Source organism: Acanthaster planci, linkage group LG18 (genome assembly GCF_054643075.1).
Source record: "Acanthaster planci isolate LZ-2023a linkage group LG18, COTS_SCS, whole genome shotgun sequence".
NCBI lineage: Eukaryota > Metazoa > Echinodermata > Asteroidea > Valvatida > Acanthasteridae > Acanthaster > Acanthaster planci.
The window spans coordinates 3069861-3095809 of NC_141794.1; the positions used below are offsets into that span (position 1 = coordinate 3069861).

The window sequence follows — 25949 nt, forward strand, 5'->3', positions numbered from 1 at the left end:
TGCGGATGAAATGTGCGTTGGCTCGTATGTATCAGATTTAAGAACCCGTGGGTGCAATATTTTAATTGAGGGGAAAAGTGTATTTCACATAAACACTGTGAAGCTAATCTATGAATTGTTTGAAATCCCAGCTGTTCCGATTCTAACTGACTTCCTGTTAACTGAATGCATATTCTTGAACGATTTCACACTCTGCATGGAGACTTTTCAAAGATTGTTTTTGTAGCGAAAACGCAAGATACCTCTCACAACTTGTAGTTTTTATATTCGACTGACTGAATGGAATTTTGTTTAATGCCCACACAGATATGTTCCCTTTGAATGCCAATCTTGTTTTGTGTAATGGCTGAAAAGAAAGTAGAACGGAATAGCCTTTTTAGTTTGGCAAGAGAATGATGTTGTCGCTCGGACTTTTTATGTCAAGGCACCCCTGTTTTGGAGCATCAATTAACAGTCGAAGGCAAGTTGACTAGATATGGCACTCGCATATTCTAATCTCAAGCACAGACACTTTTAACGTAGATCACAGATCTCACAAACTGATTGAGTGTCGCACAAAACTGTCTAGGATTTATTACAAGCGTACTTTCGACACTTCTTTTGCACAGATTTGAAACAATTTTGCACCCTGTACACTCCTGAAACACCCCGGCTTTTACGTAACCACCACTCTTGTCTTCAAATCATTCACATTGTAAAACTCTCTGCATCTTCTTTATTGCTGTCTTGTTACAACTTTCAAATAATTTATCAAGAGTAATGCAGTAGGCACAGTAGTTGCATTGAAGAACGGAGGTATAATCGTTTCTCCATTAACCCTAAATTAAACAGTCCTCAGTCCTCCAACAGGTGAAGGATTGAGGAGTGTTAGGGTTAGTCCCAACTCATTGAGGTTTTTTTTGTGGGGAAATTTCGGGAGAATTTTTGTGGAGTCCTCCAGAAATTTATGGCAAATTATGTGGCCCTTAACGATCTGGATCCTAGGAAAGGTTTGACAGATTTGGGGTAGATATGGGATTTTAAGTGCCTAGTAAACCTTGAAATAAAAATACACTTACACTAATGGTATGGTATGTACAGTATGTGAGTTTTTTCTCTAGACAGTTTTCTGGTGTAAGTGTGGTTGCTTAGTGCTTTCAGTGAGCTTGTGAGAAAAACTGCGTCCTTCTTAGGAGCAAGATTCTCAGAGTGTTGATTCAGGAGTTTGTCGAGGTCAGCTTGCCGATACAAAATATCTGTAGATGTTGTAAGCACTAGCAGTGGCGTTTTGATTACCATCGGCAGAAGCTGCGCATGTGATCGTCACATCAGCTGTTACATCAGCCTGTTACTTGTAAGCACCGTCGCGTTGGTGCAACAAGGTCCTATCTCGTGTACAAAACGAATGAGAGTTACGACCTTCATGCGGGGAGCACTTTGGATATATGTAGCACTTGTTCAGGCCGAAACCATTTTGGCCAGAGTCTGGTGCAGATATTTGATGAAGGGCCCTTACAGCTACAAACCATCATGGAAATAAAGTTAACTGAATGAGCCAGCAGAATTAACCGCCACTTCTTGCCATCAAAGTCTAACCACTCAGTGCCGGGGAGCGCGGTGCCATAGCCGTTGGCCATATATGCATGGCCAGGATGGCCTTGTAACAAAAGACCAAGCTGCTTGGAATTGCCAAAAGTTTTCAGCACAGAGTGCTGGCATTTTTTGAGGTAATCCGTCATTGATTTGAAACGGTATGCCACTGTTCGCGGCATTCAGCACCCGCGGATTATCAGCGGGGACAAAAGCGCTCCAGCACTTCAGCGATGAGCAATACATTACCGCCGCATGCTAATCTGGTCGCATTTGTAAAGCCACTCGCACTGAACCAATTTCAGGAACAAAGGAAATTGTGCAACCCCGCACAATCTGGGTCCTCTCTACTGGCTGCAATACTCAGGTTGCCTGTCAGATTAGAGTAGCCACCAGACAATCATTTGTGTGGGTGTAAGTAAGTAAATGGGCAGCCTGGAAGGCAGGCTTTATGATGCAGTGTGATAGACACAAGTGAGCGGTATTGGTTCTGTTTATCATGTCGTGGACTTTGACAGTAGGGGGCTTCAAGCCAGACTAGAAGTGAGTGCTTTGCTGGTTTGCATGTATTGTAAATCAGTTTTGAGTAATTGTTCTCATTTCACAAAATCTGCCTCAAGCAGAAGCACCCCCTCATTGGTTGAAAAGAGCCATGTTGGTCAGGAGTGTACATTTTGCTGGTAGTGACGCGACGGTAACGCGTGCATATCCTAGTCGTTCGTGAACCAGCAAAGTTCTATTCCGACCAAAGGAACCTCCGTTGCCAAGACAATGACACCCTGTGTTGGTCCAGCTCAAGGCTCATTGCATTGCAGTGTCGTTGTAAGTGACCTTATAGAAACAGTCAGTCATAGAATAGAACCGTTGATCAGGTTTTGTCGTAAAAACGCGCTTTGGAGTTGATGGCAAAATTTTGTTGACTTCATAAAGGGGAGGAGGTGGTTCCTAAAGACAAGGAAGGGAGTGAGGAGGATGACGGAGAGTCTTCATCCAAGGGCAGATGGACCGTCTGGATCACCCCTGGCCAAGACGATGGAATGGGCACGGATGCCAACCTCTCCATACAGGTGTACGGGGAGAAGGGAAGGAGTGAGGTCATCCCATTGCGAGCAGAGGGGGATGACAAGGCAAAGGAGGACAATGAGGGGCAAGGAGCTGATGAGAGGAAGGCAACGCCTAGCAAGGAGAATGAGGCTGAGACTGATGAGAGTGCTGATAAGGCTGAGGAGAATGGAGATGGGGTGCAAGACCTAGCCTTCTCTCCAGGCTCTACCAAAGAGTTTGATGTAAGAACTAGAAACAGCACAGATGCAGTTGACAAAGGGGCACCGCTTAGGCTTTCAAATCACGTTTTAGTTCATTAAAGAAAACTGAGTGAAGCTAGATTTGAATCACCAACCTTTGAAGGACTGCGCCAGCACTCTTCCAACTAAGCATTCCTACCTTGTACGTGTACAACTTACCTTTCACCATTTTGTCTACATCTTTGCTCATGGTTGGTACCCCTAGTCAGATGCTAAATAAGAAGTAATATGAGGAATGCCACAGTTTTGGGATGCTATTATCTTGGCGATGATCATGTGCAAATTTTACTTGGGACTTGCCATAGAAAGCAAAGCTCATTTACAAGTAAAACGCAGCATGACCTTGATCAGATCCATCGAAAGAGTATGCTCACATCTGGTTATTGTTAACACTCCTTGATGTGCAGATTGACGTAGGAGAGATTGGACCAATCTACAAGATCCGTCTCTCGTTGGACTCCTGTGACATGAAAGATGATACGCCAAGCATCTTCTTGGACAAGGTGAGACAGTTCAAAACCATTCTGAGTACGGGAAATCCCCAAGTCCTTTGGCACTGTTCAAAAGCCATGGGCTCCTGAAGAAATTTCATGTGTCTGACTTGTGTGAGCTGGCTGTTTTTTAGCATAGCATGCACATGAGTGTAGACCTCTATTGTGGGGCAGCCTTGCTTTTCTACCATTCAAAGCAATGTGACCAAACTGAGGCTGGAAGGTAAATTAGTCTGTTCCCCTTCATCGATAGTTGAGATTGTTTTAGTATTGCTAGTGGGTCAATAGGGAACAAGACAGACATGGCGGTATCGTGATAAATGTCTGTACTGGTAAAGCATGTGTTTCAGGTTTACCAGTTCTTAAGGCTACGTTATTGGAATGGGAAGGAAGTGCTGGCAGTTGGGTACGTATTTGTACATTTACTTTCATGATTGGATGAAATAAATTGATTTCTGTGTTGCCTTGATCAGGTGAAAATGAAAGACAAGGACACAAACCAAGAGTTCCACTTCTTCATCAACCGTTGGCTCTGCTGCCCTGACGACACCAAGCTTCTGCCCACTGAAGCCAGCCCTGTGGAGGCCCCAGAGCCCGGGGCAAAACAAGAGGATAAGAGCAGCAAGAAATCCAACGAGGAGAAACCGGGTGATAAGAAGAAGACGACATCCAAAGCCGGGAAGACAAAGGACAGCAAAGAGGAGAAAGTCGACGATAAGAAGCGAGAGGAAAAGGAAGACGAGGAGGACGACGAGACGAAAGATGAAGCAACAGAGCAGAAGCAGAAGACTCAAGCCGGAGGTGAAGCGGTAGATTGCTACTTGGAGCTGCCAGCCATCAGGCCAGATATACCCCCTCTACCAGGTAAGTTTTTTGTGGATGCGTTTCTCACTTTTTAGAGCCAAATCTTGAATTTACTTTTTCGCTGGTTTACTTTGTAGACAACCAACACAGTAATTTTCTTGCTATCGAGCAAAACTCGGGTGGGGACCAGTCAAAGAATACAGACCATGGTCATTTTAACTGGTAACCTGCACTCAGTTTTGAGCAGATCCTCCCATTACTGAGCAAGTCTGCAATACTGCTTCACTAGTTGAATGCTCCCCCTGCGCGACCATCCGTGTTGCATGCAGTTTCAGCCTTCTTATTTGTCTTGTTACTGTAGTGCTTACATACGAGTTGTCAGTGCGCACCGGCGACAAGGGGGCTGCCTCGCTAAGTGACGTCATCTACGCCACGGTGTATGGAGCCAGAGGGGACACCGGCTGCCGGATACTACGCAAGTCCAACAACCCAGTCATGTTCAAGCAAGCACAGGTTAGTCAAGTGAACGAGGCGTTGGTTGACTGTTGTGTCTACTGCTCGACTTTCCCATTGTGATATATTAGCCATAAGTTGGATCGGCAGCCAGTAGTTAGGTGTTGGATGGATTTGCTCGGTAGCCGGGATGCATGTTATGCAGAGGTTACCGGGCAAAACTGAGCAGTTGAACAGTTTTGGGGATCAGACTTTCCCTGTGCTGTGATTAACAACCACTGCCATGGGTTAGTTATGTCAGCAAACTTTAGGTGAAATTCAGGAACATGTGTGTTCTGTCTCTCGTGCACCTTGCGGGTTTGGGATAATAAATGCGTCCCTTGTGCTTGTTGCTTCTTGTTCACAGGTTGACATATTCGCCATAGAGGCCGTCGACATTCTGAGACCTTCCAGCATCACCATAGGCCATCACTCAGAAGGGCTTGGGGCCGGCTGGTATCTTGACACCGTCACACTGAAGCAGTCGGCACTGGCTACTACTCAATACGTCTTCCCTTGCAAACGGTGCGTTGGTGCCACGCGCAGCACGCACACACAGTATTTGTAGAACTTATTTGTAACTGAATGTACACAACCAGAAGTCTGGTATGGATCAGAAAAATGCATTATCTTAGCATGAGAGCATATTTTAATGGGTTTGTCAGGATTCACAAAGCGCTGGTCCTCGATTGTGGCTTTTTGACCAATTGGTACTTCATAACAATGCATCGGTGAAGTGCAGAAATTAAAATTCTTTTCGTGATTATAATTTCAGGTGGATGGATACTGGCGTGGATGACCGCAAGCTGGAGCGCACCCTCCCCCTACTCGGCGAGGTGGCCTGTCCCCCATCCACAACCCCCGACACCAAAGGCCTGTGGCAGGTCAGAGTGAAGACCAGCGACCAGCCCGATGCAGGCAGCACGGCTAGAGTGTGCCTGGTCGTGTACGGCGAGAAAGGGCAACGCTCCACACATCGACTAGAGAGAGAGGCGTTCCAACCAGGATCGGAGGAGGCATTTGAGGTAATTCATTCAGACATCAGAAAAATTCCCGCGGGTTAATGGATACCGTTAGCGTGTCACATTGGTCAGTAGTTTGTGTAGTCTTACGACGTTGGGTAATTCACGATGTGAATTTGCCGTTACTGTTTTCAGATAAATGTCGGAGACATTGGAGCAATCAGCAAGATCCGTCTCCAGCACGACAACTCAGGTGATAGCCCTGCCTGGCATGTCAATTCCGTAAGTGTCAGATGAGCTTTGAAGCTTTTCATGGTGAAGGTGGCGAGTTAGATAAGAAGGTTTACGGCAGCACCATGTAAGGAGATCTCTTTCTGAGCATGTATGGTTCTCTCCTGCCGACAGACAAAGCATGCTGTCCGAAACATTGAGTACCCTCCGGTTCTTTTCAGAACCCCACGTGGTCAGTAAAGTGTCATCGGTGAATGGCATGCGTACATTCCAGACTGCTAGTCACCGAATAGTGTTTATTGGCTAATGATCAGTGATCTTAGCGGAATAGTTTGCTGAGGCACAGTTGCGGACATTCAGTTTAGAAGTAGATTTGAAAAGTAAAAGAATTGTAGAGAATGAAGTTCATGGAGTTAGCAAAGCCCGGCTTGAACTTCAGCGACATGCAGCTGTGATTGTACTCTTCGCAGCGTTACCTTTGTGAAGATAGTACTGTTTCAATTACAGGTAGGGATGAAGGACGTTGATTCGAACGAGGAGCTAGACTTCAGGTTCGATTGTTGGCTGGCCCGGGACCAAGGCGACGGCCAGCTATGCCACGAAGTCCCAGCTACAAGAGAGGACAAGGATCCCTTGCAAGGTATCGGTTTTGTGCACAGACTGCAGAGGGCGCTCTTTAGCCGGATGACCTCATTGAGTGAAGGGCATTAGGATTTTCACTGCTACTTGCCTATCCTCTATCATTTTGCATTAGTGATCTGGCAATTGAGAAGTGATCCCGAACTGGACTGGAAAGGTATTGTAAATATCACGTTTGCTTCTTTTTTTCCTGTGCAGTTTATAACTACCAGGTCAAAGTTCACACCGGTGACCTAGACAACGCTGCGACAGAAGGCGCAATTCACATGACCCTACAGGGCTCTATAGGGGACAGCGGCGAACGGCTGCTGACGACTTCAAACAACAGTCAGAAGTTTGGAAAGGGACAGGTACCGGACACACCATGTCTTTCATATATACCAGCAGTGGCAACCCCTTTGAACACTTTTAGACCCCTTTTTCCCAACCTTCTCCCGAGCAGTATCGCCACGCTCATCTTGGATGGTAAATTCAAGAACTTTGAACACAGATTTTAAACTTCAGAATTTCATTACCTGAACAGGTTAGGGCCAGACTTGTTCGTGTGACACATGAGGAAAAGGTGCTGCCTCGGCGTCAGTGAACACTGTTGCTTCAAGAATGAAAATGTCGTGGCCATGTACATCAAGTTTTTATCGTTTAATATGAAAAAGGAAGACTTTACTGCTCGAGCACTAGCTGTGTCTCACACTGAGTTTCTCAATCTTTTATAGCGAATGCTGTTATGGCTTCAAAAAATTGGATATACCTTTGGATGAAAGTCTTGCTTACCCCTTCAAATATGTTCGGATTTTAAACTTTTGGCTATTCTAAGCAAATTGAAGCTATATTTTACCCGGTTGTGACCGTTTCCCTGTCAGGTGGATATGTTTACAGTACAGGCTGTAGACCTCGGGAAAGTTCACACCATCACGGTGCGTAACGAGTCCACTGAGCCGTCCCAGGCCTGGTATCTGGACAGGGTCGTCGTCAAGACATCGCCCAAGGCCGAGCAGGAGTACGTCTTCCCGTCTTCACGCTGGATCGGGCAGGCGGATCCAGAGAGTGACGAGCTGAAAGCGGCTGAGAATGAGGCGGAGTTGCCTGTACAAGGTTTGTTGACATTAATGTGACACGCCGATCTTTACTGGTCCTTAAATTTGCAGTTTGCCCCTGGCACGCGGGCAGAAGTTGTACAAGAAATCGGTTGAGAATCAAAGCCGGTTTCATCAGGGGTGAGACTTGTCAGGATTTTCTTGATTTTTAGGATTTTTCTAACAATCTCCTTTTAAAATCTGGAAAATGCAGAGGTTTTACCATTCAGTAATGTAAATTACAAGTTGATACAAAACACAAGACATGGACATTTGAAGGTGTTCCTTTACAATTAGGCAAACACAGATGTTTGCCGTAGCTAATATAGTCTCCCTAGGTGGAGCCCACAAAACCTGCAGTGATCATTCCATGGATATTTTAGTTTCCTCCCATCTCATTCCTCAATTATGTTGCAGTGATAAGGTACAAAAGGTGCGTAGTATTTAGTCAACAGTTGCCATAAAATTAATCTCCATGGAAACCTAATGACACTTATCCCACAATCATGTACCTGTACAGTGAATATAATTGATGCTCTGTAAATAAACCACTAACAGTTCTGTTTATTTTCTTTTCAAATGCAGAAAAATGGAAGTGCACTGTCCAAACCAGCGACCTCCCAGAGTGTGGGACTGATGCTTCAGTGTCGCTGGTCGCCTACGGTGACAGGGGCGTGTCAAAGGTCATGTCACTGACCAACGGGCAGGAGGGCAACTTTAAGCCCGGCAAGAGCGCCGTGTTTGAGGTGAGTTGGTCAAGAACTTTAAGTGTTGTTGGTGTGCATTTAATGTAATTTGCCCCCCCTCCTAAATAAAATCAGCTTGCCTGAGTCTTTAGTCCTGTAGCTCCTGCCTTCTACTGAATACTTTATTGAAGTTTCCCCCATACTTTCAGAGCTCTCTGCAATGTGTTGGCAGTTATTCTACAGAAAGGTTTGTTCTGCTTTTGTCTTTACACATATACTCCTGCATCACTGTGCTCATTTCGTTCGTAGTTGGAGCCCGGTCCTTGTATCGGTGACATCTACAAGATAAGAGTGGAACTGGACGACGGCAAGGATAAATCCTGGCACTTGAAACAGGTGAGATAGTAACGAAATGAGGGATGTGTTGAGCAAAACAGCTCATGAAACTTAAACTGGACAAAAGTCCGCCATGGTTCAGGAAGTGGAAACGGATGTACATGCAAGACACCCAGATTATTGAAATCAAACTCACCAAACTGCTCTGCTTGGAGAAGTTCACAATATGAGGGTGACAAGTCAGGAATGATTTGCCACAGACTGCGTTTGAAGCTGCAAACGAAAAAAAATGATCTGGTTTCGTCTTTCTGCCAAGATTGACCTGCAAGATTGTTTCTCGGACGAGAGCTTGACGTTCGAGTACAACGGATGGCTGTCCCGCATTCAGAACGAAGGGAAGGGAGACGTCATCGCCGAGATTCCAGCGTTGAGGCCTGGCGAGGAACCGTTGCCCAGTAAGAAGCTAATTGACGGCATTGTTGACTGATATTTTTCAAACACAAATTGATGACATCCTTGTCGACGTAATTTTCAACATGATGGGAAGGGTACCGTATTGCTGAGCGCAGGACCGTCAGAATCAACGCTGTATATTATTGTCTCTTCTTAACTTGAAGGTGTCATGTACTATCTACAAGTCTTCACTGGTGAGGCCGAGGATGCGGGGACCGACTCAGAAGTTTCAGTCACGCTGTTTGGCGAAAGAGGGGACAGTGGCAGGAGACTTCTCAACAAACCCAGGGATGGCGAAAAGGCCTTTAATGAGCCCCAAAAGGTATTTCACTCACCGAATGTCCGTTTTAAACAAGAATGTGAGTTGTCACATTGTCTTGATTGCTTGAATCAAGCTAATCTAACATGTTTTTTTGCAGTTCCAAATATTTATTTGAAACTGATGAGCAAGGATAGTTGCAGTTTTGACCTTTAGGGTTGGCCTTGACAGTTTGACCTTGTTAACAGCACCCTGTGAATTTGTTGAACTTTTCTTGCAGACGGATATCTTTGACCTAGAAGCCGTGTCTCTCGGCAGCATTAACAAAGTCCTGATCCACAAGGCGTCGGGCAGGGCATGGCACCTGGACCGACTCATCATCAAAGAAGGGGAGTTTGCTGCCGCGGAGACAGAGTTCAAACACGAAGGGTAAGACGAGAAGGAGGGTTGCCCAGCTCGGAATGTTGGGGTCCCTCTCACAGCTCCCCTTGTTGGAACACAGCACGGCTTGCATTGTATTCGTTGCTGAAACGGGCTGTGTTGGATCATCTAAGCTGTTTGTTGACGTTAATCTTAACCCCAACGGTCCTCAGCCCTTCAAATTCAACTTAAATTGGCCAGTTTTGGGGACCTTTTCAGCGGGGAGTCAAGGACCGATCTTTCTGAAAACTGCAGTGCTTGGAAAGACAGCCATTATGAGTAAAGATCTAGTCAAACTTGGGGTTCTTGCTGCCAATAGACATGTTGTCATTATGTGTTGGTCCTTCTGGCTGAGGCTCAGTCTCTGTTTTTTTTTCCCTGTTCAGCTGGTTAGGCAGCAAGGAGAACCCAGACCAGGCAGTAGATACTGAGTTGGTACCCACCACTGAAAGACCCAGCAACACTGTAGCTCCATTACCTGAGGGTCAGGAACCAGTCCAATCCAGTGAGTTACATCAGCATATTGCATATTCCTACCGTACGACAAATGCGTGCGACTCACCAACCCAGCCGCTTATACCCAAATTAATGTAAAGGCTTACATGAAGAGAGTAAATACAGTCAGGTACATAAGAAAAGCGTGTAAACATCGTGTATTACATGCAGAACAGTTCTCCAGATAACGGTGGCGGGAGATGGTAAGCTTTCCTTCTTTGTACATTTTGATTAAATCTACATTCCGTTTCTTATTCAGAGGGCAACTGGAAGGTTTTTGTCACCACGGGCGAGGCAGAGACTGCTGGTACAGAGGCTAACGTGACCGTGACGGTGTGTGGGTCAGAGGGCACCAGCCAGCCCATGCCCCTAGCGCAGGACGGTCAACCGACCAAAATGGAGCCTGGACAGACTCAGGAATTTGAGGTGAGGTGTTTAGATGAAACTTCCCCAAATAAGGGAGAATTTTTGTGCTGTAAGATTGCAGATCGTGACTTGCTTTCCAGAACTCTCATTTAATTCTGTCAGGACACATGGTAAGGTTGTATTTGATATAGTTCGACTTGTTGTTGGCCCAAGTTACAAGGGGTCATGTAAATACTGTGCGGGCAGTTCTCCGTTCAAATTACGCCCATATTTTTCAAGTTTTGAAGAAGTGTTGCAATAACTGTTTGTTTATGATGTGCTGAGTCCAGGTGAATGTGGGTGAAGTTGGTCACATCTACAAAGTGCGGCTGGAGCACGACGGAACCACCCAGGAGTCCGACTGGTTTCTGGAAAAGGTACGTAATTGTAAGCTTTGAAGTCACAGAAAATTGTGCCGTCCCTCCCTTCGGACACGCGTGGGTTTCCTTGCATTGACCCGACATGGTAACTCTCTGTCCAGATCAAGGTGAAGGACGTCGACACCAAGGCCGAGTTCAGCTACACCGTCTCTCGCTGGCTGTCCAGGCATCAAGACGGTTGCAACCGAGTCATCGAGATCCCTGCAATCTGGCCCGAAAAGCCCATACCCCAGGGTGAGATTTCATTGGGTGGAAATTTTATTGTCTCACCGGAGAGACCAACAGTAGCAATATAGCAAGGAGTACGCTTTCAGTCGTTGACGGTCTTGAAGGCAATGCATGCTGCGTGTTCTATTGCATTTTGATTTGACTTTCTTTTCCAGTTGTGAAATACGAAGTCCAAGTTTTGACCGGTGACTTGGACGGTGCAGACACCCAGGCCGACGTCTACCTCACCCTGAGGGGCGAACACGGCGAAACGGGCCGGAGAGACCTGGTCAGAGACCCAGGGGACCCGACGGCATTCGGCAAAGGGCACACGGACAAGTTCACCGTGGAAGCCGTATCACTGGGAAGAATCGACAAGTGCGTCGTGGGACGTGACGGAGACCAACCAGGTGTGTGACTGTGAACCAAATTTCTGCTCACATTCAGACATAGGCACAGTTTTTGTTTCCCAGCTGCATGCTAAGTGTGGGTCTCTTCACTAGCATACCAAGTGTCATCAGAAACTGCTCTTGGAAGCACGGACAGCACGTGAGTAAAGCACTCGCCTCTCACCGCAGTGGTCCTGGGTCCGATTCCCAGCCCAGTGAGTAGAGTTGTTTGGAGGTCCTCCCCTGCTGCGAGGGTTTTTCTCCAGGTTCGCCGGTTTTCCTTCCTCCTCAAAAATTAGCACTAACGATCTCTTGCCATTGCTGTGTGGTCAAATACGGGTCATCGGGCAGCTGCCCAAGGCACCTATACAAGAGATCAGCTCGGACATGTTGTAGCTACACCCTTCGCAATTCTGCCTAGCAGCTGCAAGTAAGGATGATTACCCCCTCCCGCCCCCCCGCCCCGATTTATTTGTCTGGATGGCATTTACCATTCCATTTTCTTTCTGTCTCCAGAGTCAGGTTGGTTTTTGGATAAGATCATAGTGAGCAAATCTGGAGAAGAGTCTGGGGGAGTCACCTTCCCGTGCAACAGGTGAGGATCAATTAAGTCTCTTCGATCTTCTGATTGTATGAATGGAGAAAAGCAGGATTCTTCAAAAGTGGCCCTCGACACTGTAGCTCGCAAGCCTGAAGAAACCAACGCAGGGAAGATAATGAACCCAAGAGAAATATCGGACATGGCACCGAAAAACCTCAAACCAAATTCCTGCTTGGATGAGATTGGAACCAAGGTCAAAAAGTCTTGTGGAGTTTTGGAATTGTCTTGTTTCCCCCGGTTGCATGCCGGAGATGTACGTACCTTCAACTTGTGCCGTTATTGGGTTTGGTTTTTGTTCTGCCCTTGCGTGCTGTAATCTTGCATCGCATACTCATTCCACTCTCCAGGTGGCTAGCCGCGGACAAGGGCGACAACGCCACGGAAGTTGAGCTGGACCCACTCCCGCTGAGCGAGGGTCCTGGGGATGGCGCAGGGGATGGCTCTGCGGATGCCCAAGCCGACGCGGGGCAGGAGGGAGAAGAGGCGAAGGCCGACCGAGCTCAAGACGACGAGGCAGAAGATGGCGAGGCACAGGAGAAAGATGATGACGGCAAGGCTCCAGAAGGACAAGACGAGAAGAAAGATGACCAGTGATTGCTAGCAGGGAAAGAGATGTTGAATTCACCGGAGGAGTTTAGCAGTTGCAAAGCTGATATTCTGGGCTGATCGCTTTATCACAATGGGTATAAATGAGGTTTTTTAGATCGTGTAATTCTGTTGCCTCTTGAAAGTTCTTTCCATCCTCGTGTGAACGTCGCGTGAACAAAGTTGCACTTTAAAAAAGTGTGCATTGGTGAACGTTAGTATTAAACTAAAATGAGAAGTGTAGAGTACGTCATCAAAAAACTCAAATTAACCTCCAAACAAGATGGTAGCAAATACAATTTGACAAGTTCTGAGAATTAATTTTGACTGTGTCCGTCTTCAGTGCTTTCATCAGGGGGCACCTTTGAAGTCTCTGCGAAATCTTTTACACAAACTTCGTTTGGAAAGAATTACTTTACCTCGACCGATGATGATTGTATGTGTGTTTGCTGTGAAAAAAAAATCACGTCCGATACGTAATGTTGCTTTTCTGAAAGCCAAGCTTTTCATTCTGATTTTGCATTGACATGTTGTTTTGGAGAGCACTGCCGTCCACGTATGAAACTCTCTGTGCAATATATCTGACTGTACTGCAGTTTTCAAGTAGCACTCGTATCTATGTGTAAGAAGTTAGGTTCTGTTGTTGGGTCGGAAGGACTTGAGCAAATGACCGGTTTGCTTAACGTAGAAGTTATAGCTGTGCAGGAAAATACTTATAGAGATGTATGCGTTATATTTATGAAAAACGAAAAATAAAAGTAAGTTTCTCAATTTTTTTTTTTTTTGGGGGGGGGGAGAAGGGAATCACATACTGTGCATTGGCATCTGAAAAAGACAAGGCAAGGAAGCAATCCTAATTTGTACCCCACATTTAAACCACAGCGATCCTATCTTGTTACATTTTTAACCACACTGCATTTAAGCTTTTTATATTTAGTCAAGTTTTTAACTGTTTAATAAGAGATACGCAAGAAACGTTTGGCACCTACAGTCCAAATGAGTTCCTTCATCGCTCAGCAAAAATTACATGTACATGTATGTCGGACAAGAATTGGTCCCCATTAGCATGTTGTCATCAGTTTATTGTCAGTCTGGACATTTGTATCTGAGCACACACTTTTTCCTTTTTTTAGATACTAAACTGGTGTTTGTGCAAGTTATAAATTTGTCCCTCCGTTGGATTCATCTGAACCTCCCTACATTTGTCAGAAATCCACAATGTTCTACTCGAACAGATTCTGGAATGCCAAGCTCTAAAACTGAACATAACAAATCCACAGCCCCGTTGTTGGTTGTTGGCTAAAGAATAGACCATTGGTCTCCTTGACAGCGGAGTATTTGGGAAGAGTCTAGAAGGCTTTTCATTACAAGTAATGAAGGGGTCAGAGTTCACCTCAATGCAGCTTGCTTTTCGAGTCGGCCCCATTGTGTACATGTATTCCCGCGTGACCTTGAAGGCTTTTAATCGCAGAGTTTTTTTATAGAATATCTCATTACTTTGTACAGAAAGTTTCCAGCTGCACTTTTTTGAAACGATTGATAGCATCAAGATATTGATAGCAATAGTACACATGTAGTAGTATTTCTTGAATATTCATCATGTATTCAGAGAATCTGAATGTGTGTACATGTGATGATATAGTTTTGATGTGCATATCAAAGAAGCATATTTTTAAAGATACTATTAGATGTTGGTATATTGTAAATAATGTTGGTTTTGAAGAAAGCGCCTCTATTATGTACAGATTATGTAAATTTGCGATGAGATTTCTTATATTTTGCCTTATTATGAGAAAGTATCATGGATATTGATCATATATGCACATTTCAATCTTTAAATAGCTGTTACAGATTTTCATTGAGTTTAATTTCTGCTCAGGTAGCAAAAAGTGAATTAACTGGGTTTTTTTAAACTTTATAAAACTGTAAGGACTGCAACAGCGAGGCTTTGGTTACCATCTGTATAAACAGGTATCACGCTCAAAGAAAGACAGTGTTCGCATCAAGCTATCCAATGGGCACATTGTACAGTGCCTATTTATTGCTCGTTTTTGCCGAGAGGCTGGTCATGTCTTGCAAGCATATCCCACCTTACAGAGCAATATCGCCTGTGCGGTGAAGTTTACTGTTAGCAGAATAAGTGTCAGTGTTATAATACAATGCTTGGTGTGTTTTATGTAGTTTTTAGGGTTTTTTTTCCCCAATCCTCTGTGATTACAGGAAACTGAAATTTTTGTGCAATGAATGCTACCCGTTGATTGACAATCAAAACAAAGATGGACAGCAAACTTCAGTTTGTCATCTTTTGTTCATTGCTGGATTTCACTGTCTGTCTGTTTTATCAATTGTACACTGTGCACATCCCAATAGTCGGGGAATAGTACATGGACTTCCTTTGAGGGGCATTTTGAGAAGGTTTGAGACTGTAGTTTACATGACTTTCATGACGGTAGATTCGCCCGTGTCTGAACTAAAAGGCACACCGAAACTGAATTTCCTGCGTCAGAATCCCCAAAGGGATGGGATGCCTGTCCCTCTCCCTAAAAAGAAAATCTCAACATGAACTGACATTGAACAAGTGTAAAGGCAGCCATTCGTGATGGTAGCCATATTGGATTCCCAGGATGCATTGCTAACAATCTATAGTTAGTGTTGGATGTTTGGTATAGAAACTGCCAAAGTCAGCAATGCTGGCTTTTGTGGTTAGACGTTGTCAGTTCTATTTATAATGTCAGTTAAGACCTGCACATCTGGGCTGATTAGAATTTCATCTTTTCCCAAGCAGAGAATGTTGCTGAACCAAATGTTCAATGCTCAGCAAAGATCGGCGGAGAACCTGTCAGTAGTATAAAGGCCATCACAGTTTGCCTGGTAACCGCTGTGCTCAGTACAGTTAATGTGCTTACACAGCACCTGTCCCACAGCTGTCAGCTTAATTCTGTTGCCATGAGCATCTTTTTCATTGCACTGTAGCTTTGTTTTATTGGAAATCCTGCAGAATTCAGGTTCAAAAGAGGGACCTTGACACAGTCCCAAAGTCCCCAAAATTCAAGACAAACAGGAAGTGTAAGAAGGTAGACTGGCACCCTGCATGCACTGTAAGACCATTCAAGCACTAAAGCTACATGATCCAAATTCAGTAGATGTGTGTTGTACCTGGACTCCTTTGTTGCACTTTTTTGCTCTAGTCATTGCTACCAGACTACTGTGTGGCCGAGGTTTTCTTCCAGAATTCTAGTCCCGTGCTTCAAACACTCATCAGTCTTGACATTCTCTGGCAAAGGATGTCAAATGACAGTTCAAACTTCACACTGGGCTGGTGGAACACCGAGGACTTCATATTTGCCTTGCGGCCATTTCTGGAGAAGATTTTCTGCTGCAGAGTAAGTAAAGTTGTTTTGAAGGTTCTTCTGCAAACTCGGTCTCAGCCTGTGCGGAGTTTAATCTTTCAGTGGCTTGTCAGCATTCGGGGAACTCGCTTAGCGTAATGTAATTTAGTTAGCTGAAAATCCTTACACTAATACACGACATACGCAAGGTGAATTTGTTGAATAAGCTTTATTTTACAGCTTTCAAAAGTCATTCATACACCTGTTGCTCTGTACAGTGACTGCAGTCATTCTAGTCGGTTTTCTTATTTCGTGACGAGTTCCACATGCCCTCTAATGAGACTTGATATTTCTTCAGTCCCACATACGTTATACACGATTCACAAACACATCTATTTTGATAGGTAATGACAAAGATGTATCTAACTGAAAGGAAAAGAATATTGTGGTCACTCAACTGATGGAGTCAACAGTCCAGATGTCAGAAATAATTCTTTAAAACGTGTCGATGACTAAAAATAAATGCGCACAGAAAGTAATTGTTGGCCCACTTCCGACGTTGGCTACGAGGTGTGATGATGATTTTAATATCCAAATGCATTTACATGAACAAATCAAATCGACGGGAATCACACGGGCTATATTTTACGGCTAAATGTAAGACAGAAGCATATTTCAAACTGTGCATACCACCCAAATTCCATTGCATTGATGCTGCAAGGCTACTGATTAAATAACGGCACATAAACCACTGAGGTCCTGAAAACCTTTCCTGGGCATTATTTTCTTCCGTTTGACGCAGTGACAGAATATGTCCGAGTGGCCTAATGTAATTTGGCATTATATACAAAGTTGAATTAATGGTTGCAATAGATTTCTTAAAACAAAAGCTTAGTTCGGGGACAATTTGGCCCATGCTGTACCACGTACTTTCACTTCAGTTTTCTTGGTACGCGGCTAACAAGGGATACTAACAAGAGAAAATTACAGAGCTACATATATCCGTGGATATGACACAGTGGATCACCTTTTCAATAGAAAAACAGGAAGGGGTGTTCGGAAACCCTGCATTGACGACACTTCTACTTGGGTGAAGTTACGATGGGTACTTTTCAACGATCATGGCATGGCCCTGCAGATGAAAAGAAGACATGACGAGTTGGCCAAGACAAGCTGTGAATGGCTCGGGAAAACAGTCCCTTCTGTACGGCGGGGGGGGGGGATGTCAGGTTGGTGCAGTGGCTCATTCCTCGCCTTCAACCTCTGCGACCCGGGTTCGAATCCCGCCTAGGCCAGCATGTGGATCGGGTTTTCAGTCCCTGCCTGATTCCTTTTCCCTGGAATATTTATCTGGGGATTTCCTCCCACCTCTAGAAATGAACATTTCTTCATAGTCTTGTTAACTGTCGCTTCATCTTGTAATTGGCGCTAAATGCGCTGTTGAATGAACTTTAATAAATGAATACCAAAAATGTTGGTATTATCTGACAAAGATGCAAGACTGGAGTTGCCAAGGAGTTGATAAAAGCATCGGGTTTATCCTTTTTCCTCTCCAAAATGCTTTGCTTGTACAAAAGCATGACAACTGTAAAGTGCCTGATGGTTGTTTCCGGAATGCTCACCAGAAACGGCATGAAGGGACAACCTGCTGTATTCTTATGAGAGAGGATTAAACCCACAGAATTGCCCGGACCCTCGGTGTAAAACTGCCCTCAATTTAACCCCCGCTGTAGCTGTTTCACGCCCAGAGCCTGTGCAGCCTAAGACTAACACCAAGGTAGATACTTACGTGTCCCCCTGCAGCGCATGCCGCGACCAGGGCGTACTGCCCGCCCTCCTTGTGGAGCCTGTTGGCCGCGGTGGTCACCAGGCGAACCCCCGTCGCAGCGAAGGGATGCCCGATGGCCAGCGATCCGCCCCAGGTGTTCAGCTTCTCGAATGGCGGTGCTCCAGGCTGGAGAGTAAGACAAGGCCGTCGAGACTGAGCTCAGTCACAATGCAGGTCTACATCACAATTGAGTACTCAGCGGCTATGGCTACTTGGACATGTCCTGTGACTCTATTTAGAGAGCATTTCAAGTCTCGGAAGGTCCCTGCTCCTTTTGAGAGCAGATCTTTTGCACTGATGTCATCCGTTTCCCACGAACCCCTGATCTGGCATCTCTGACATACCCCATGGCATGCTAATGGCAAAAACTGCAGCCATACCCATTAGCCATAACACCACTCTGGCCTGGCGTCAGAGTCTTCCATAATATACTGTGTTCAACACGCCAAATGCAACACAGCCACTTCACTTTCCCATTGTCCAACTGTACTTAATTGGCATCATCACATACCCGTCAAAAATCCACGCTATTTCTCCAGCTACGCTTTATAGAGAACCGAAGTGTGACGTCATTTTGAACTGCAAAAGTGCAACCCAAACGAATGGCGTACGCATGCGTTGGTTCACATGCTGTGCCATTAAACACAATTGTGTGTGTGACGTATTCACTTCGGTACTCTATAAATGGGCTGGTCGAAAACAGCCAGGTCACGTCTAGTAAGCACTATGACTACTCAATTTCGCTCACCAGGCTGACTGAATTGGACCAATATGATTTCGGCATTCTCACCTTGCCCTTGCGGCCCATGTAGTTCTGGGCGAACCAGTCCGAGTCCAAGGCCTTCATGTTGGCCAAGATCTGGCCGGCAAACGCCTCGTGGTACTCGAACACGTCGATGTCGCTCAGTGACAGGCCCGCCTTCTCCAGAACCTTGGGTGTCCCATAGGCCGGCCTGGTGGCGGACAAACATCACATGAAACCACTTCTAGTAATTGTGCACAACATAGTGCAACGGCTTTCCTACAACTATTTCAGCAAGGCATTCATCCTGGTAACATTTTATAGAATGGCCGGTAAAAGTCAAGATTTGAAAAGATAGTCGTTTTCAGAGTGTGGCACTAGCATGCTTACCATGTGTTTGTTTTCATTAAAAAAAATTGATTGCAATTAGACGTTTGTAATTATAGCTTCATGTACCGTGGCGATTTCCAGAGCAACTTTCATGTGCTATTCCCATTTTGCATTATGCTTTGAGTACTGACCCAAGCAGAAGTTGGTCTTTCGGGTCCTGCGCCACGAAGACAAAGTCCCTGAGGTAAGCCTTGGGCTTGAGACCCATGGCCTTGGCCTTCTCTTCCGTCATCACCAGGCAGGCTGAGGCTCCATCGGTCTAGACGACAAGGGGAATGATCAAGATTGTCAGTACGGTCAGTTGATGACTGATGGGATCAAGCAAGCCTGCTCGTTACTCCGGGACACCCATGGCCACTGCGTGAGTGGAGAGTGGCAATTACAGTCAAGCGTCCTGCTCAGGAGCACCAACATCACAATCCCAATTTGGGCCCGGACACACCGTCGCACACTGTAACAACTGTACCATGGGGCTGTCATTGCTATTGTAACAAATCGTCCATCATGAAATACACACCAAAATTTGGGTTTGGTATGTGTCAATTCAAAATATGTGACGGATGAAATGGTTCTCGAAGATTTGTTTACTCACAAGGAACGATGCGTTAGCGGCTGTGACGGTGCCATGGGGCCGGATGAAGGCTGGCTTCAGTTTGGCCATCTGGTCCAACGTCGAGACCCGGATGCCGTTATCCCGTTCCACCACTTTGGTGGTGCCCGGCACCTGGTACGTCAGTCGGTCGTCCAGCAGGCCCTCTTTGGTGGCCTTGTCGGCCAGGGTGTGGGAGCGCAGGCTGAACTCATCCTGACGGGAGACAAAACAAAAATTTCAATTGGCTTCCCCAATCTCCATCAAGACAGTTTCTCTCCCCGATGAATTTTGGCTGCATTCGCACCGGCACAGCTTTCCGTGGCGACAAAATTCTCGAGAGACTCGGCCCATCAGGAGACAGGAACAGAAACCCTTGTAGTGGCACTGCAACCAATGGCATGTGAGGAGCTGTGAGGCCGTTGCCCTGACCTTAAACATGAAATACAATTTCCAGTCTGTCATTAAAGCCTTGTCCGAATCAACTGGCTATGACCAGCGATAACGCACATGTCTATGGAAAAATGGCTAAAACCACTACTGAGTGGGCTTTCATAGGTGCACGACTGTTCCTCGTCAAAGCCATGTAAGTTGGACATAGCCCTGCTAGTTTGGACATAGCACCTTCTCAGGCTGTCTCCAAAATCTGTTGTCTAGAGCTAGGTATATTTCTTTGCTCCATTGGAGATAGGAAGAGATGCGTTGACAGTTGATGTAGCCCTAGCTCTGAGAAAATCCTTTTCCGGTGCAGCCTCGGTCTCAGCTGATCATTTTTTTTTCCCAAACCTCCACTTTGTCTCTGATTGTTACTTCATCGAGACCTTCGCAATCAATGTCAAACATTCAGTGCGTGACTTGAATGATATTTCTTCAAACCTTGGCCTCTAATTACATGATTCATGAGCCGGAAAGCTGACGCCCAAGTCAGGAATGAAGCTGAGATTTCAAACCTCCTACAAAATGACAATCACTCCTAATATCTACCTGTTCCCTTCGGGAGACATTGAAGGCAGCCGCAAGCCTGTCTCCGGAATGACCCATGGTCTCGCTCGTCGAGAACTCGGCCACTGCCGGCAGCTAATGAAACAAACAACAGAGTGAATTGAAGGGGCCAATGAAATCAAGTCGAATCTACTGAATATATTTCATGCTGATATCTATCTGTGCCTTTGAATTCTAGGGAAGATCAGATAGCACGTTTCCAGGTGCTTGGCAGCCCAGCCACAAGGTCATTTTTGAGACCTTGCAGCTCCGATTTAGGGAAAGTTGTGGTCTCTGTTGATGACTAAATTTGCCGACTGACTGACTGAGCTGCTCTGATGTGCGCCCCTCGCTTGACAGAGCAACAGAGAAATGCATTGACAATTTGAATCCATAACACGCATGCACAAAAGAAGTAAACAGTGAACGTTTCTTCAGAATTTGTGTTTGCCACGCATGTGGCCCAACTTTTACCAAAGATTTAATTTTCAGTTTAAACATGCATGTAGCCTTGCGGCTTGTTAGTATATAACTGTACGACTTGGCGGGGTCAACACATCATCGGACCTGCACAAGGACTAACCTCTGGTGCAAAGGCCTTCATGCTCAGGTGCTTGGCAGCGAGTGACAGCTTGGCTCCGGCTGTCTTGGCCTGAGAACAAAGCAGGTGGGACAAATGAAACAGATTTAGAAATCTGAAAAGTTAAAGACGAGTGTCTTAGAAACGACGGCTGAATAGGTACCTTGTTCTGGGCCAGCATAAACTTGCGCATCTGTCTGCTATGGCGAATAGGAACGTCCGACATGAACTCCACACCGCCAGCAACGAAAGTATCACCCTGGTCCGAGTTGATCATGCCAATGCCTGGAAGCAGAACGAGTGATCAGTTACATGAATGATGGAAGACGTCAACGGCAGCAAGCAATCTCTAAATGCGCAACCAGTCCACTCAGATGTGGTGATAGCCACACTGGACAAGATGCAAGCTCCATCAACTGTGTGGAACGGAACGATGTAACAAAACCAGCATATAATGGTGCCTGTCCTGGACACGAGACCCTTCCACTCACCCGTGGCGATGGCCACGTTCGACGAGATGCAGGCCATGGTGACCGTGTGGCACGGAATCCAGTCGGAGAACCCAGCTCCTAGAGCTGCCTCCCGGGCGATGTTGCTGGTCTTGACTTCCTGGATGACAGTGCCGTAGATGATGTTGTCCACAACATCTGGAGTAGGGAAAAATTAACCAAATCATCTCAAAAACTTTTCAAATTCCTCATTTAAAAAAAAACCTACCATGTTGCCAGTTATTCATAACTAAACAACTGTATTTCATTAAGAGGGTCAACGACTTTCTGATTCCAAAACAAAATTAACAGAACAAGACTAAAGTGAAGAGGCATATTTGCTACAAAGTTTCCTGTGTCGTTCGAAACCCCCTGCTGTGCAGAAAGCCAACGGCACAATCTTTGTACGCAACTATTCAAAGGTCATAGAGTCCCAAGGAAAGAAACAACTAAAACGGCTGAGCAACAGAACAATGTAAACTCCACCCTCTACGTACTGGTAAATTTTCCAGGATCTCAGAGGGTCTGGATCGACAGAATCTCCGTAACACAGCCTAGCGACTGTAGCAAACCAAACTTTCGGGCTAACAGTTAGAAAACACCCACCTCTTTGGATATTTGTCTTGTCCAGCAAGCCCCTGAGATACAAAAACAAAGATAACATTTAGCTATTTCTACCTTCATTTTAAGGCTCATTAATGTCCAATTAAAGTCGTTCATATCAATTCATCTATACTCATGAAGCACAGAGACGCAATTACACCGTAATGCAAATTTATAAGAGACCACTGCTCATAAATACTCACTGTAGAGATCCCCTTGCAAGGTCATGAGGCCACAGATCCTTGTATCTGTTGGAATTGTAAAAAAGCCAAAGTGAAGCCTGAAAGACTCTTAAAATGCTTCGGGGAAAAATTACAGCACATTGTGAACCTTACACCTGTCCGCTTGGCCCATGTGACTAGAGAGCATTAAGGGAGATTTGATACAGGTTTTGAAAGATGGCAGAAAAGAAAAAATCCGGTAAGCACAGCGGAATCCTTTAGGGTACTTCCGCAAGGAGCAACAACGCATCGCAGCTGTCAACGACAGACGCTGGCGTAATTTACATGTACAGAATTCTAACATGTCAACAATCCTCAAGGCAATATAGCCTCGGGGCCTGAGGCCGTCAACCTCCACAGGGTCCAACACTGGTATTCTTCAATTGGGCAATGTCTCTAAACAGGCAGTCGATGCTGCTGTTGACTACCCAATGTAACAGACCACTTCATTTTGTTAACGATGACCTACTCTGTGCCAGACATGAGGAATGGCGTCCTGACTCCTTCAATGAGAACGATGTTCTTTCTGCCTTCCTTGGCCAGGGTCTTCTTGCTCTTGGCAGCAACATCTCGGGAGGCCGAGGTACTCAAGGCCTGAACTCCACCTAAACCAAGCAAGAAAAAAAAGGTAAACCTTTAAAAGAAGCATCTTATTTGCCTGTTCTTAATCGTCTTCAGTTGCTATCTTTAAAGCAACGTCCCTGTCAATTACTTGAAACGTTTACCACATACTTTGAGCACAAACAGCACAAGGAATTGTATGCCATAGAGGCATACATGTACATCACTCTCCTTCAACTCAGAGAAGTCCCTTTGGATGGAGACAAAAATCAGTCCCCTAGACACGCTAAAAGAGAAAATGTCTCCTTGAAATGGGACTCTTATTATCACTTTTCCCCTTAGTTTTTGTTCAGGTAAGTTTACTTAGTTTGTTTTATGAGCTTTGTACCATGTCACTAGATTTACAGCATGTTTCAGGACAGTCTACGTTTACATGTGTACGTGTTGTGGTGTGCAACCTTAAGGATAGTGTTTCTGGGTCCTACATACTGCAAGGCTGAAGGGGGATGCTATATTTGGCATCCGTCAAGGGCATGGCAGTGATGGGAATATTGCTGAGCTTTAGCAGGGGCTTGATCAGGGTGACTTTGTATTACTACGGCCTACATGTACATTGCAACCAACAAACCTTTCCTTATCATTCTCAAGGCCACTAAAGAAACATTAACAGTTCCTTCAGAAAGAGGCACAATTTTCCAGAGAAAATGCAGACATCATAATTCCTACAGTAGGGCCTAGTTCATATGTACATACCGGTACATACTACCCCCAGAACTGTGGGGTCCAACATCCGCCCCGCTACCATAGAAAATGAGCCTTTTACACCGTAAGCTCTGCATGGCATTTGACAGGGCACGAACAGGGATTTTTTTAGCTGCCTAGCATGCCTAGGGCCTACTTCAGTCAAACAAAGATCATGATCGACATGATCATGTTATTTTTATGACTCCAACCAGTCGTGCCAGTGCACAAATATATAGGCCTATATCAAAAGTGTTCATGTAGGTCCTACACTTGCTTTATACATAAAATTAAACTGCTGTCTAGCGCAGTCATGGCAGTAAGATCTCGCGAATGGCCCAGGCCTAAGCTACTGTAAGTTAGTCATATCGCAATTGGTGAAGGCACATTTCCGTACTAGCCGACTTCTTTCTACTCACGTATTCCACCTGAAGATCCCAAAAGCTGGTACAAAGAGGACGTCCGACATCTCTGAAGTAGTTGCGTAGCCATGTTTGATGCCTTATATATGAAACAGATTTACAGGATGTAAAAGTACCCTTGATTCTCAGAAGTGGAGGGCAGTTACATGTACATGTACATGTATGAAAACTATGATGCACGTCAATCGAATCGGAACATTATGCGCGACGTCGATTAATAATTAGACTTGTTCAGTAGTCTGCTTTTCTTAATCGTGACGAGAAATTATTAATTTACTTACTAATCTCAAATTGTTTCCAAGAAAAGTTTGGACAAAATGCAATTTGTAATTTTTCTTTTAACAGAATGGAGGTTTGAGGGACTTGAAATAACGAAACGATTTTATCGTGCAGGAAATTTTAAACGGGAAAATGTGAAGTTTCCTGCCAACTGTACTCGTGCGTATTCATGCATGTTCGAAGATCGGCGGTCAAAGGTCAATCATCATTGACTGCATGCAGCGGCTAGCGAGTATGGCGGCCACACGAGTATTCGGAGCTCTGAGAGCAGTTTCTCGGACAAATTTTACGTATACTGCAGGTTTGTAAAACAGATTAAATTTATACAATTTAAGTGAGGTACAGTATTAAACTGATAACACCACATAAGAGCATTTCCTGTTGCGTGGTGCAGAAATAATTTAGGGCAAAAATTGCCGGTAGCCCGCACAAGTTCAGACTTTTCCTCACGTTCGTGTGTAGTTCAACAACATTATGCGTGCACTTTGTCATGTTCGAATATCGCCCTCAGTATGACTTTCTGTTTCGCAACTGGATCCATTTATTTTTGTTAAAATGCTAAGTTTGCCCTGTTTGCTGGATTGTTATTAGACTTCGCAACTGGTACAGTGGTAGTCTCTACCAGTGGGTTTCTATGCTCCGACCCGTCTGAACCCTCCTTTTGCTGCTGTAGGCCTAATCGTCAATTTTACCGTCAAATATTCCTGCCAGTTCCACTTCTCCTGTTCTGTCTGTAGCCTGCAGTGTAGGCGGCCTACATAGACATATATGCCACTTGACTGATTTTGATTGATGATTAGGACAACTGTGTTGACAATGCATCTTTGCAAAGGAGGGTTAGGCCTGAATTTACTTGGGCCTAGACTGTTTACTGTTGGGCCGGTTGAGCGCATTCTGTGAACGTGGTGAAAGTGTGCAAATTTAAAATTTGTGTGCGTAATTTTAAATTTTGCGCAACCACAGATATTGCCGCAAACATCGCGCACAGCGATAAAAACTGCGTGGATACATGAACCACGGGCAACATTCGTGTGTGAGAGACTAACAGCGACATCATTCAACTTCAAATTTTGCATGATTTTTGTCGGGTCTGTTTCATGTGATATACAGCCTGGCATGTACTTATGTTATGGGGCTGGGGCACGGCCACAAGAAATTCAAGCATTTGGATGAATATTGCCAATGTGAGAGCAATTAAATTCCCCTGTCGACATTTCATGCAGACGTTTCTTCCTTCTGAGGCTCTTAAAGAAATTCCTTGTGAGAGAGAAAATAATTCCCCCGTTGACATTTAATTCGGAATATTCTTAGAGCCGTTTGTTATGTATTAGAAATATATCTGCAATAAAATTAAAAGTAGGATCCCAGACAAAATCAATAGCAATCAGGGAAAATAACGATTTTGAAATGACCC

At 45.1% G+C, this 25949-nt stretch overlaps 3 protein-coding genes across 12 annotated transcripts in view; 2 read left to right on the top strand and 1 right to left on the bottom strand.

Annotated features, from left to right (window-relative positions):
• The window catches only part of LOC110978685 (uncharacterized), an 80903-nt gene extending 65834 nt beyond the window's left edge, over positions 1–15069 (top strand). For 8 of the 9 annotated variants that reach the window (XM_087148698.1, XM_087148702.1, XM_087148700.1 and 5 more), the window contains 23 exons: positions 425–460; positions 2500–2855; positions 3281–3376; positions 3838–4228; positions 4530–4681; positions 5028–5185; positions 5436–5685; positions 5818–5904; positions 6361–6493; positions 6691–6842; positions 7353–7584; positions 8151–8311; positions 8561–8647; positions 8904–9042; positions 9205–9362; positions 9580–9728; positions 10106–10224; positions 10474–10640; positions 10910–10996; positions 11101–11233; positions 11383–11616; positions 12112–12190; positions 12544–15069. In XM_087148698.1, coding sequence (XP_087004824.1) covers positions 425–460; positions 2500–2855; positions 3281–3376; positions 3838–4228; positions 4530–4681; positions 5028–5185; positions 5436–5685; positions 5818–5904; positions 6361–6493; positions 6691–6842; positions 7353–7584; positions 8151–8311; positions 8561–8647; positions 8904–9042; positions 9205–9362; positions 9580–9728; positions 10106–10224; positions 10474–10640; positions 10910–10996; positions 11101–11233; positions 11383–11616; positions 12112–12190; positions 12544–12790 — 3803 coding nt within the window. In that variant the 3' untranslated portion in view covers positions 12791–15069. The remainder of the gene's footprint in view (positions 1–424; positions 461–2499; positions 2856–3280; positions 3377–3837; positions 4229–4529; positions 4682–5027; positions 5186–5435; positions 5686–5817; positions 5905–6360; positions 6494–6690; positions 6843–7352; positions 7585–8150; positions 8312–8560; positions 8648–8903; positions 9043–9204; positions 9363–9579; positions 9729–10105; positions 10225–10473; positions 10641–10909; positions 10997–11100; positions 11234–11382; positions 11617–12111; positions 12191–12543) is intronic. The other variant, XM_087148699.1, reaches the window with a different exon arrangement.
• A 1251-nt stretch (positions 15070–16320) lies between these two features.
• Positions 16321–24558, bottom strand: hadhb (hydroxyacyl-CoA dehydrogenase trifunctional multienzyme complex subunit beta). Its single transcript, XM_022233955.2, has 13 exons — positions 24254–24558; positions 23002–23137; positions 22515–22559; positions 22315–22346; positions 21712–21867; positions 21384–21505; positions 21224–21292; positions 20644–20736; positions 19663–19875; positions 19202–19329; positions 18729–18891; positions 17900–18064; positions 16321–17242 (listed from the first exon to the last, which is right to left on the bottom strand). Exons 1-13 carry the CDS (start codon positions 24324–24326, stop codon positions 17207–17209), a joined length of 1431 nt encoding a protein of 476 aa, XP_022089647.2. The 5' UTR covers positions 24327–24558; the 3' UTR covers positions 16321–17206.
• A 154-nt stretch (positions 24559–24712) lies between these two features.
• The window catches only part of hadha (hydroxyacyl-CoA dehydrogenase trifunctional multienzyme complex subunit alpha), a 28169-nt gene continuing 26932 nt past the window's right edge, over positions 24713–25949 (top strand). For both annotated transcript variants that reach the window (XM_022233895.2, XM_087148707.1), the window contains exon 1: positions 24713–24836. In XM_022233895.2, the coding sequence (XP_022089587.2) occupies positions 24752–24836 (85 nt within the window). In that variant the 5' untranslated portion in view covers positions 24713–24751. The remainder of the gene's footprint in view (positions 24837–25949) is intronic.